The sequence below is a fragment of the Cyanistes caeruleus genome, chromosome 3 (assembly GCF_971803275.1).
Source record: "Cyanistes caeruleus chromosome 3, bCyaCae1.hap1.1, whole genome shotgun sequence".
Classification (NCBI taxonomy): domain Eukaryota; kingdom Metazoa; phylum Chordata; class Aves; order Passeriformes; family Paridae; genus Cyanistes; species Cyanistes caeruleus.
The window spans coordinates 64,832,615-64,846,473 of NC_141703.1; the positions used below are offsets into that span (position 1 = coordinate 64,832,615).

General features: G+C 38.6%; 1 protein-coding gene across 6 annotated transcripts in view; it reads left to right on the forward strand.

Moving 5' to 3' along the window:
- The window catches only part of TRPC4 (transient receptor potential cation channel subfamily C member 4), a 128,636-nt gene that overhangs the window by 36,709 nt on the left and 78,068 nt on the right, over positions 1 to 13,859 (forward strand). For 5 of the 6 annotated variants that reach the window (XM_086881455.1, XM_086881454.1, XM_086881453.1 and 2 more), the window contains one exon: positions 12,123 to 12,527. In XM_086881455.1, coding sequence (XP_086737581.1) covers positions 12,150 to 12,527 — 378 coding nt within the window. In that variant the 5' untranslated portion in view covers positions 12,123 to 12,149. Of the gene's footprint in view, positions 1 to 6,930; positions 7,159 to 12,122; positions 12,528 to 13,859 lie in introns of those variants that run through there. The other variant, XM_086881456.1, reaches the window with a different exon arrangement.

Consider the following 13,859-nt stretch of genomic DNA (forward strand, 5'->3'; position numbering starts at 1 on the left):
TTGTGCTCAACCTGGCAGATGATACCTGCCCCAGAGGCAGCCTATTCCCTGCCTGTCATGACTTTCACCCAGGCCAGGTCATATCTGAAACCTCAGTGTATCATCTTGCGGCCCTACACACGATATTCAGCCAACTGAATTCTGCTCACCACGTGGGATTTGCATCCAGGCCCACACAGGGTATTCATGCGGGTGTCCATAGGTGTGCTAGGTGAGAAAACAGTCTGTGACCTGTTGGAGCTGACTGGCATGTCGATCCCTAAGGCGAGTCAAATCACTTTCCAAGTGCTGCTGGTTTTACTGACTAAAGCTGTGATAAAGTTGGCTAAAAGGTATGTGTCTAGTGACATCTGATATGGCATCCTTCTTGGATTCTACCTGTGGACAAAGAAGGGTATTTTCTATTTGGCGACTTCCCAAGGATGTATCAGGCATGTAGGATATCTTAAAGGTCATTCTTTGTTTAGAAAACTAATCTCATCCTGGTTATCCACTGGCAACAGAGGGAGTTTGGGGACTTATCTCAAATATTGATGTCTGCATTTAGACATTTAACGTAGGTGTCTTAACCCTGAACTGAATCCCACCCACAGTTTTATTCTCCCAAAAGAAGTAGTCTAAGGACACGAGATTGCCTAAAGCAAAAACTTGCCAAAAACTTGCCAGTAAATGATTGTCAAATATATGCAGCACTTTGACACAGCTCTCATCCAAACAGTTGGTTGCTTTTCAGAAATAAATGAGAGTATACTTTCAGAGTCCACTGCCATTGGGTGTAATTCTCAATTCTGTATTATTTACCATATATTACAATGGACGCGTTCTGTTGCATGATCCACTGCCCATCTCTTTTTATGTTACAATTTCTTTTCTGGCCAGGTCCCATCAGTTGCTAAGCCATTGCTAAAAATGGTGGACATTTTTCACTCTTACTGATATCTGTAGTATCTAGATACTCTTGTTCAGTCAAACTGATTGTTTCTGAGAAGAAGAGTTTTATTAACAGCTGGTATTTTTCTACCTTGAGGTTGACCTTATGTTTTGAGACAATTAGCTTGATTAAGTTCTCACTGACATGCCACTACAATGAGCTTTGGAACTACTCTGTAAAGGCAGTGTCTAAATTATACCACCCTTGAATTAGTCCCATTTGTCTTACTATTTAAGCAAAAGAATGTGTTAGTCCAGAAACAGTTCTACCGCTGGAAAACAAATTGCTTGTTTTACCATGCGAATTGTTACTGTGAGCAATATTAAAACCTCAGTCAGCAACTCCTTACACAGCCAGTGGTAAGTGAGCACTCAAGCACAGTATGTACCAGTGGCAATTTAATTTTCCCCCTTGAAAATTAAGCGATGAGTGTAGAAAACTGAGGGATCCATGTTTCAGTAACGTGCTATCCCTGGTATCTAACAGCCTGAAGTTTTTGCTGCTGTAAGAAAAAAATCACTTTGAATATTTTGATTCTTAATCATTCCTAAAAGGACTCTTCTTTCTATTCACAAACATTAATTCTAAATGGAATTATTTTCAGTTTTTTGCCTGATTTTTCTCCTTAGAGCACTGGTGAAATAGTATTGACTCTTTCTATGATGGATGGCATTATGTTAACAGTTCCTGATTATTTGTTAAGGGTTATTGCATGTCTGAAGCTGTAACTCTCAATGGAAAGAATGCCATAATTTTAAATTTCCTTGAATAGAAGCTGCTGGTGATTGCAGTGCCCAGAACATCCAGGCACTAACCCACTTCAGCAGTGAGCAGTGTCCAGCAGGGCTGGCTGTGGGTGGCCAGGCAGGTAGTGTGAGCCCTGGGAGGCAGCACAGCCCACAGGGACCAGTGGAGAGCCCTGCTGAGGACACCTCTTCAGTGGCAGGGAAGCAATGGCTGGAGGGAATGTTGCTCTAAGAACATGTGCTAGGCTGTGCTTTCAGGGAAGGTGCTGCTGCCAGGCCAGAATAACCTGCTGCTTATTTAGTTAATGCGTCTCCTGCCCATGGAATTTCTAACAGAGTCATCATTAGATTTCCACCATTGTTTTTGATTCCATGCATCCGCTAGAGTATCAACTATGAGTAACTTTATGCTGAAAGTTAGTACTTTAAACAACTTGTATATTGCAATGATACTGTAGTAGATGCATGGAGACAATAAAATGATTACTTTCAAAACAAAGCATCAACATTAGTCAGTAGAAGTATATGGCCTTGTACTAACAGCTGGTTTTATCTTTGGATTACACTCAACTTTGTATATTCTCTCATCTTCAGAAGAAAAAACAAAATTGCAAATGGAAGCTCCATCACTAGCAGCTGAGTTTGTAGTTTGTAACATGTCAGCATGCTGGGGATTGCAGAGAGTGTAGGACACACCTGCACAGTGAAGAATGATGTTAACAGTTTCCACATATCTATTTGAAACTCAGCTTCTTTGTGCGGCTTGGGGTCAATTTTCCTGAAAACGAAAAAATTTCCAAAATAAATTTTTCTCATAATCTGCATTATTGCAGGCATAACTGGCATTTCTGCTGTATTTGGTTTACAATAGTGACAGGAACCTGCATATCAGGAGATATTCCTGATATTTCTAATCAAGGTAGGGTCTGTCTTCCTTTGTACATTTGTATTCATTTGGTTTTGAACAAATGCAATTTCTTATTTTCAGGTCTTTTCTCTTCAAAATGAACTTTCTGAACATCTTTGGTTCAGAGAATTCTTCAAATGCAGATGCTTAGGCCTAGATTCATACCCAACTGTGCCAGTCAAAAGAAAGAAATGGAGACTTGATTGAATTGCTTGCAGCAGGATTTTCCTTCTCTTTTTCCACTAGCTCTAGAAAGAGACCAGGGTAAATACATTCCAACTTAGGAACCTTGGGCAGTTGAAATTTAGGTAGGTTGCATTGAGGTATGACACAACTGAATGTGGTTAATATCTAAAACATTTACCTTTATATTCACTAGTAAGAGGCAGGAGTGCGTGTCATTCACTTGGAAAGAAGGGTAAACAGTAAAAGCTTCTCTTTTTAGCCACTTGATAATTGCAGGCAGGCAGGCAGGCAGGAAGGAAGGAAGGAAGGAAGGAAGGAAGGAAGGAAGGAAGGAAGGCAGGCTCATATTTATATTCCACCTATTTTAATAAAATAAAATGGTGGTGTGTATATTTAGAACGACGTCTTCAAATACAAAGTTCATGACGTTCACAGGGAACATTTGACATTCTTAACCACAAGAGGTCATGGAGTCAAAGACTTACTGACTACTAACAAACAGAGGCAGAGACCTGTGTGATACATCTAAGCAGAGAAAACTGACTAAAGCTCAAGTTCTGGGGAAGAAGATGATTACTGGAAGAAAAGAAGTTCTTATATATATTTATGCATCATTGCAGAATTAGGTACATGCATTATGAGCTTTCTTTTGCTTTGCCCTTGAGACCAGTTATCCCACTATTGCAGGAAGAGTACAAAAGGTTATTCTAATCTATCTAAAAGTGCAAATTACATGAGTATTTACAGAATAATTTTAAAAAGGGTTTTTTTTTTTTCCTTTTACCAGAATTTTATTGACTGAAAACAGCTGAGGAGGAAAAGGACATGGGTTATCAGCAGATTACAAGCTGGTAATTATGATGTAGTCTTGATCAAGGTGATTGTAGGTCTTGAACTTAATCAAGTAAAATATCCAAGCATGAGATAGAGAATTATTGAAATAATGTAAGGCAGGAAAGTGTGTCTTGGACTAACAAGTACACTTTGGTCACTCATAAAAAGTGGTGTGGCAAAGGAGTACTGCAAACATAGGAGAAATTCAAACACAGGAGGAGTTAAATTCAGCTGACCACTTGTAGACATCTATCTAGTAGTTGAATGCCTGAGGGTACCAGGGGTTTGGGGTGTGGCATAAGAGCTAGAGGGGACCTGTGCCTTTTCAGGCTAGCAACTGGGGACAGCATCCTGAGGTGTTTCAGGTGGCACCAATGTGTAGGGAATAGTCTGGAGCTGTAAGGGAGATGTATTTGTGCAGCCTGGCCAAATGAATTCTAAAGAGGGATAGCTTTTTCTCCAGCTGTGCTGGAAGAAAGATAATCCTCTCAGTAGTACTTAAGAGCTGAACATTGTTTAGGACTGAGGAACCGGACAAATGCAGGACAAATAAGTCTCTGTCTGCCATCACTCTCAGAAGCAGTGGGTCAAGCAGGGGATTCCCAGCTACTTCTGACAGGGAGTCTGATCTTTCCAGAGTCAGATTGTTGGTGGAGCTAACTAACTAACAACTAAGGATGTTGGTGGAAGTTGGCTGTGTTGGCTGGATTTGGTGGCTTAAGAAACCTTTTCCAATTCTGGTTTTTCAGGACCAGGAAGCCATGCTGATTTTCCCTCAACCTGCCTTATGCCTGATTTCAGATGAGGTATTTATAGTAATCCTTAAGTTTGTGAATCTCTCATAACATCTGAGTTTCTTGATGGTTAAAATATTGTTTCAGGGGGTTTCTGATAATCAGCTGTCATTTTCCTGGAATGTTAATGTTACTTGTTCTTCTCTTCAGCTTTTATTTGGTTGTGCCAAGGAAGTATTGAGAATCCAAATTAGGCTGGCTTGTGTTTAGATGAACTTGTATCCTCTGGCTTAAGATGAAAAAAGCATAACACAGGTGCTTCAAAATGAAGATGTTTACTTGCTATTTCCAAACATAAATCTGGATAGGTTACTTTTTCAAGAAGATGAGTAAAAACCTTGGCTAAAAGAATGCAGAATTAATCTTCTGCCGGTTGGAAGTATTGGCAAGATGCATTTTTCACAATGAAAGTTTTCTGTACCAATTATTTCCTATTTTCTTATCAGTCAAATATAATTTTTATGTGCATAAGATGCTGAAATAATTAATGTGTTTGAGAGAGGATTCATTGTTGAGAAGAAGAGACATTATATATTACTTCAGAAAGCAGTTCCTAAGGAAGTGTTGAGGAGACAAATTTGTTGTTCAAAGTTTCAGGTGATCTATTTTTAAAGTTTTTGTGTTGGAATGCAGTGATGTACCTTCTTCTGACATTCTCCCACATAAGAATATACAAACTTCCTGAAGAGTGCTCGAAGTATTTGAGCTATTACCAATCTCACATAATTGCTGCTGGGTCACAGATCTATAAAGCACTGTGACAGACATGCCTTTGTCAGCCAGGGAATCCACATGACAGCTTTCTGGTGCCATCACTCACTAGCAATGAGAATTCTCTTATTGTTACTATTTATATTTTTCACTCCGGTTGTAATTTAGCAGGAGAATTTTAATCCCGAATTGTTATTTGGGCATATGTATAAATGACAGTTTGGCCATGCAGGCAAATTCCTGGAAAGAACTGTTTCTCTGGATTTAAGAAGCCTTATATAATATCTTATCAAGCTATTCATAATGGCATGTTCAGTGCTATACATTTAAAGGTCTCAAATGACAAGAAACTGTCATTTTGTGACTTCTGGCAAATAGGGCTTGTCACTTTGAAGTCTTTATTGCTACAAGGGCAGGAAGGGGTTAGTCATCACATAAGTGTACAATTCCTTGAGGAAAAAAAATACCACTGTTTTTGTCATGCTTTGGTCACGATATTAAGTAGGTTTCACTGTTAGACAAGTTAACCAACCAAATTATATATTTGACTATTTCAATCAAATTCTTTCCTAGGGGCATATTACCAATGGGTGATCATCTTCTCATAGGCTTGTATAGCCACATTTTTTGTTACCTAACTAACTAAATTCTTTGTTACTGAGTTTAAATGGTTTGCTTTGATGTCAATTTGATTTCAATTTGATTCATCATTATAATTCTTTTTACTTGAGTTTTTGGATTATTATGGTAGGTGAGCTTAGGTAATAAATTTTCCTGATTTTATTTTCATGAAGTCTTTTAGTAAAATTATTAAAATACACTATCTCAAGTGTCTTTAAGCAGTGTGAGGGAAAAACCAGTAAGGATGTGGGTGAAAACAGGCCAATAAATTCCAGAACTTGAACAGTTTTCCCTAACTAGCCTTTATTTATTGGCAGCTTTTGGGTTTTTTTGGAAGTTCAGCTTCTTTTGAGGCTCCCCACAAAATACACATACCACTCAGAGGGCAGCAGCCAGTACTAAAATGCTTATGTGCGGGTAGATGTATGAACACAAATCTCCTCACAGCTGGCTCTCTATTGGCCCTAAATACTTGAAAAGTGTTTTAACTTATCCTTGCACTGGCTTAGCTTGTACATCTGAAAATGGACCCACAGTGGAGTGTTTTTATTAGCAAGTCTTTACTAAAAGTATTTGGGCAGTCTGCCCAAACTCTCCCTTTTCTGGCCAAACTGCATGCTGCCTTGTACTTCATCATAGGAAGCATGGGAAGACATGTGGTTCTGTGTAAAAACATGCCCTGAAACTTAGAAAAGTCACTGCTAACTTGCAGCATAATTCCCACAAGTAATGTTCCTCTCCTGTATTTTCCAGCCTAATCTGCATCCTCTCTCCTTTCCTCCTCAAGTGAACTTGCAGAGTCAGTGTAGTTTCTGCCCAACCCTTTTCTCTACAGATTGTGTACAGGTTTCTTCTCCCATCCTCTTCTCATTTGGAGAAAGACCACCCACCCTCTCCATGAGCAGGGACAGCCCTCTCCCTGCATCCCCTGAGAAATGGTGCTGTGCTGTGTGGCTGCTGCAGGATCACATCCACAGAGCATTAGGTCAGTGCTACTGTTGGAAATGCTGGAAGGCAGCCTTCTGTGTAGCCAGATGACACTGAAGTACTTTTATCTTGAAAACTATTTTGGAGAGCTCCTTGAACTTACCCAGGAGAATACCACCAGCCAAGGAGACAGGAAGGTCGACTCAGCTGGAGGTTGCAGTCACTCATTAAGATCGTTATCTGTGTTATTGCCTTCCCTGGCCTTACCACCCTAAACTGGCTGCCTACTGTGTGTAGGCTGGACTCACATCATTCATGCTCCATCATTTCAAAGAAATTCAAAGTTCATGTCAGTCAGTGGAAAGCAGTCTTTCTCTCTTTTGCTCTGGTAGCAGGTTTAAACATGTCACTGTTTCCTTCTGAGCAAGAAGATTTCTATATTTCAAGGTAATTTCCACAGATTCCTGAGGGCATTTGCATACTGCTACCCATCAACAAGAGGTAACCATGCATCTTGTATTTTTCTGAAGACTGCCTTTTTCTAGTTTAAATAAACTGGGAAGATGAAATAATTTAATATTGTCATCTAATTGTACTTTTGTGACCTACTGATGCTCTTTTTTGTTTTTTGCCATGGGTGAGCTATCAGATTTGTGCCCATAGGGAAAATGAAATTAGGCTCAGTTTTAAGTATATTTGAAGAACTGAATTCTTGAATATCTCTTATTTTAAAAAATATGCAGATTTGCCAAATCTTGCTTGAGCCCAAATCATCCTACCCCTCTAAGATCTCCTAATAATTTCTAATGTCTCTCAATGGTCTTTTATTTATATTTTGGTATTTCTCAGACTTCAGTCAGATAGTAGTCTTGTAGACTTCAAAGGTCACTGTTACAAGAATCTGTAATTCTCAACTAAGATTTGGTGTAACATCAGCCCTAGAAGGTAAAAGTTTCTTCCCATTTGGCATTAAGTAAACTGACAGACCATCTTTATGCTAAATATGAAGCACCATGCTTTAAACCCCTTCAAAAATGCTATGAAATTGCATCCTGTCTTTTACAAAAAAATATCAAAGTGAGTATTCTGTGTCACCTCATCAAAGGTTTACTACATTCAGTGTCTCAGACTCAGACTTTCCTAGATCTTGATCTCTTAAGATGCTGATATAAAATTCTGGTGGACTTTAATCCACCATATAACCATTGTACTTTGGAGCCTAAAAGTTGTTCTTTGTAGCTCATTCCTGCCTTCCTGACTGTGAAGCCAGAAGAGATGTAAGAAGACAACATGACAGCCTGCTTCCTATCATCCACTCCAGCTGTCATGTCCATGGTTACTGAAACATTGGTTATAGGGCATTTTAAACAAGAACAAAACCAAGAGGTTTAGCTCTTTTCCAAATTAACAGCCTTATGGGGAATGTACACCATACTGAGTTATTCAGTTTGCATTCTGCATGTATGAATCATTGTTAAAGTCCAAATTGCTACTTATGCTATTGTTAGCTTTCAAATCTGAAACTGATTGTAGTTCTAACAATGAAAAATTACTTTCAGGGGAGGACCCCCACATACTGTATTGCCAGCTATAACAATTGAAAATAAACAGTGCTGGAAAGCAGGTGAAACTCCATCACCTGCAGCCAAAGTTGTTTGAGCAGTCCCTGGAATCAACCCAATTGCTGGCTCGATAAAATTAACATCTTCCTACACACTTTCCAGGCACAGTGTAGGAGTTAGCATGGACCCCAAATTATTCCCAGTAAACAGTGCTCATTTAGTTGTGCTGTTTTGGGGTGAGTCATGTTTAACAGTACAGGCACAGCCTATCCAGTTGACCCCAGTGCTAGAGCACGTTAAAGTTGTTACCTAGACATTTGGTTATAAGGCAGTATCTCGACTGATGCTGGGTTCAGAAATCAAAGGCTTATCTGCATTTCTTTTGTTCTTATTGAAATTAAACAGTATGTTCTGGTGACTGACAGAGAAGGAACTTTATGCTTCATTTGGACTGGGATTTATCAGAACTAGTCTTGCTTTCCAAAACTCTCTTTGAACATCATTTTTATTGTGTATCAAATAGGGTTCTGTGTCAGATTAAAGCTGGTATGTCACAGATTTATTTTAGAAAGAAAATTTCATACTTTCACGAACCTAGAAAATGTCAGAAACTTTCCTTTGCCATGAAAAGTGCATATAAAATAGTTTCAGAAGATCACAGAGAAATCAGCACGTTATTCACTTGTCATAAATGTTCTGGTTTCCTTAGCAGGGTGATGCCATAGTTACTTGTGAAGTTTCGCTGCTTTTTTTTTTTTTTATTTTATTTTTTTCATGCAAATAGTCTGAAAAACAAACTCATGAGCAAAATCAGAAGTGTGCTTTTGATGATATAGAAGAACCTATGCAGTATAATGCTATATTTATCTATCTTTATATTCTATAATGCTATATTAAATCTAACAGTGGTCAGTGTTGGAAATGAAGTATCTTTAGGAGGGTTGTGTCAGTGAGGATTTCAGAAGTTTCACATGTGTATACTAAGATCTGTATCCCTCCTGCTGCCCATCTGCTGAAGGAGATGTGTTGTCCCTGGGGTCTCTTTCTTTCTCCAAAAGGTTTGCAGTGTGTCTGTGAGCAGTAATACAAGTGGCTTGTTACAGAGGCCCTTGGTGCCTGCTGGTGGCTCACTCCAATTTTCCTCTCACACCTGGCTATGACTGGTTTGGGTTAGGGGGACAGCAAACAAGGGAAATGCAATTCAGGATATGATCATATATGGAAAATAGGATATGATATGATCATATATGTAGAGGAAGCAAATATGCTTGAATAAACGCTAAGAGATCCCATCTGTAGGTGACTGTACTCTTCTACAATAAACATCTCTGATGCCCATTTTCATTGATACAAGTTTATTCGTTGTTAGTCTCACAGTAAATAGGGAGACAGTGATCTGTTTATTCATGTGCTTTCAAGAGAGAAGAGCCTTTAGCATTAACCCCTCACCCCTCCAAGTTGCAGTCCTTCAGTTTTCTTTGGGGATCTTGGGGAACTCTGTAGATAGTGAGAAACTGAATAATGTGTGTACATTTTTGTGAGATAACTTGACATCTGCTTGACAGATATGAAATAGAGCCTGTGTTGAGACCTAAGACTTTGTCAGGTGGCAGCTGGAGTCCGGAAGGATGCCCTTCCACATCCAGCAGCCAATCTACTTGGGTTTAGGAACAGGGGAATGAAAATCCATGTCACATGAAAGTGTCCATGGCTGTCCATAGAATATGGCAGTCTACCTTTCTTATAGATACATCCTTGTGAGCTACATTTGTGTCTGTTAATTTGGGTCTGAACATAAAAATTTTCACCTCCTTGAATTGAACTTGCAGTTTTGAAATGAAAGAATGAAAAGCAAAGTGATAAAATACAGCACATTAAGAATGTGGTATCTGTTAGAGGAGTATAAAACCGTGCACTGGATATGAACTTTATTTTACTCAGACTGAGATTAACAAAACATAATCCACAGACTGTGCAACCTCAAGTAGCCCAGATTGTAGACTGGTACCATCCTGCATGGAGAACTGGGAGACATCTTGTAAGGGATGGTGATTCCTCATCCATATGGATATGGGGGAGAGTTCTTTCTCATAGGTCTTCTTTACCTTTTTCTTCCTATGTAAAACCGTGTTGATCTGCTCTGGAAAACAAAGGAAACAACTCAGTAACAGCCTTTGTATATATCTCTCATTGCACTGCTTAAGAACAAAGGGAGCAGATTAATTACTGTGTTCCTCACAAAGTTTAGTGACTATTTTTTTTGATGAATGAAAATCTCACAATAATAAAAATATATATTATAGCTTGCTATAGAATCTTCACAGAGATTTTGTTTTATTTACTGAGGAAAGTGGAGGAAAAGGTGATGGGTTAATGCAGCTTGCATTATCAGCTGAGAAAATTACAAGAAGCTACAGTTCTTTCTCTAATAAGGTGTTGAAAATCCAACTGAAGAGCAGAGGGTAATATTTTTGGTAGACCTTGTTCTTTGAGGTCAGTTTTTTTCTCGTCATTTTTCCTCTTTTGTTTCTTTTTTGTTCCCCAAGGTGGAAGATAGGACCAGGAGAAAGTAATTTTTTTAGAAGGAATTTTTTTTTGCAAAGCACTTGAATAAAGTATAGAGAATAAAATCACAGACATTATATGCTTTACTATATGTAAGATTTAAGAGTTGTTATATAGTTGCCATGTTTCAGTATTAATTCTAGTTTAGAACTGAGTAGTTCAGAATCAAAACTGTGACTATTATCTACCAGTCCTTGGAAATTGATCTCCTGTGGATTTTGTTTTTCCTTTTAGGTTCTGATTTTTTATTTATAAGTTAGTAAGCTCTGGTTGGAAAAACATTTTATGTGAATGTTTTTCTAATAGCATATGAGATTGAATCAAAATCTTAGTAGGGAAGCTCACCACTGAGTTGTGCAGTCTGTGCCTGCCACAGATAAGTCAGGGTATTTAAGCAGGACTAGGAGGAGGTAAAAGCTGTATTTTGTTGTTCACACACAATCCTCAAACAACAGGTTGTTGTCGGATGTCAAAGATGATTTCTCCATTAGAATTAGCTTTTACCCAGTCAGAGTTGATTTCAGCACTGCTTTAGAATTGCCTTTCCGTGCAGCCCATAAATTCTACACTCTTTATGTCCATTATCAGCGATCCATTCTTCTCCCCAGGCTTTGTTAACCTCCCCCTAGGTCTGAGACAACACTTGGACAATAGTACCACCCATAACTTATCTGAAGTCCCTGCAGTAGTGGTTTATCTTACAGTCCAAGTTCAAGATATCCACAGAGGCATGTTTCAGGGGTAGAGGGAGGCTTTGGTGGTTGTTGGTGGTCGCAGATGCCATCTTTCTCGTAACTTGGGGTGATCTTTGTTTGACCAACGATGTGTGTGTGAGCAGTTGCTTCTCTACACCGTTTTCTGCAGTGGGATTTTTTTGTCTGGATGCACTGACGAGGATGTGCTAACCAGATCTCACCATCCTGTCACTCCCTTCTGAGCTTTTCCCATGGCAAAGGCTGTGGACTTTATAGTGTTTGAGACAGGCAACTGTGCTCTTTTAAGTCCTTGCAGAACTGAATGAAGAGATTAAGGATAAAGTGGAGCTACACTTTTTGTGATAAACTCTGTTGTATAATAAAATTTCTTGTTTGCCACAGATTTAAAAGAAGCATATAAGCAAATGGTATTCTGACAGATATGCTTTGACTTGGTAAGTTACAAATAAACAGTGTTTTAGCGTGCACTTTTGCTTACGTGTTCTATTGATAAATAACATTTTGTACATTTCAGCATCACCTTTTAGTATGAGTTTTAAATGCTTACCTATTGCAAATATTAATTTGGTGCACCATACCCCGAAGCTCAATTATTGATTTTATCTTTATTTTCACGTTGCAGAGACAAAGTATTAGAATGGCATAAAATATGGCCCAGTTCTACTACAAAAGAAGCGTCAATGCTCCCTACAGAGATCGTATCCCTCTTCGCATTGTGCGGGCAGAATCCGAACTGTCTCATTCAGAGAAAGCCTATCTGAATGCCGTGGAGAAAGGAGATTACGCCAGTGTAAAGAAAGCTTTAGAGGAGGCAGAAATTTATTTCAAGATCAATATTAACTGCATTGACCCCCTGGGAAGAACTGCACTCCTTATTGCAATTGAAAATGAGAACCTTGAGCTCATTGAGCTGCTCTTAAGTTTTAATGTGTATGTGGGAGATGCTCTGTTGCACGCCATACGGAAGGAGGTGGTTGGGGCCGTGGAGCTGCTGTTAAATCACAAGAAGCCCAGTGGAGAGAAGCAGGTAAGTGCATGATTTTCTAGGTTTGTAGTCTGGTCTAATGTAAAGAGATGAACTGTGCAAAGGGAGTAAGAAAAAGAAAAACAAAACCAACCATCATCCTTGCACACCGTACTTAAAATCAGAAAATCAATTACTTTGATGCTGTATGGATTGTATTCATCTATGTTTATACTTCATAGAGTCAGAAATTGTTTTGAGTACTTCCAACATCCTGCCATGGGAAGAGATATCTTTTCTTAAGGAAGTTTGCTCAAAGTCCCATCCAACCTGACCTTGAACACTTCCAGGGATAGGACACCCAGAACTTCTCTGGGCAGCCTGATCCTGTGTCTCACCACCCTAATAGTAAAAAATGTTTTCCTTCTGTCCATTCTAAACCTACCCTCTTTCAGTCTGAAATTGTTGCCTCTTTTCCTGTCACTACAGGCCTTGGATAAAAGTCTCTCTTTTCCATGACTCCCCTCTGTATAATGATAACATTATTCCTGCAGATATTACTGGGAAGTCTTTAATCATTCGAAGAAACAAATAATTCCAAAGAGAATAGTATTAAAATGTAGTCCATTTGGATTAATTATGAAACTCCCATAAAAGTCAATGAATGTTTTAACCCATCCATATAGAGGTCATCATATCCCAACTCAGGCAAAACTGGTAGACATGACCCAGTTGATCACAACATCAGTCTTGTCTCAAGCAGTCATCCATCCTATGAAGTAGAACTAAAAAGGTGCAAACTCCCCTCCCTTCCTCCCTGTCTTCTCTCAAAGAAAAAAATCATTTCATATAGTTTCATTCATGATCTGATACCTATTCTGCTTTCCCTTGAACTGGCTCGAGAGATCTTTGGGAAGTATCTAGCCTCTTGCAAATCTTTCTCATTTTAAGAAAATAGTGGAGACAGGATAACATAGTCCGTAAATTCTGATATTCCTAGGGCTCTGCTAGGAAGAAAAACCTTAAAAGTATTTATACTATTGTATTTTATTTTCATCAATTTCAACTTTTACGTGTTGTAGGTACTCTATTAATGTATTTCAATGAATAGTATGTTGAAATTATTACAGCCCTTTCACAGATAATGCATACAATATACTTTAATTATAGTATAATATACTTGCCATGGATAGAATTGCAGATAATAGGTAAAAAGTATAATTTTTGCTGATAAAATAATATGAGTTCTATGCTTCTTTGTTATGGAAAGAAGGAAATACACTAGGTCTTCCTGCAAATGTGTGTGCCTGCCTTCTCTTCTAGATAGCAAAAGCAGAGCTCCTGTAAAATGACAACAGATTTATGTCAGAGAAAGGGAAGAAAATTATATTCACA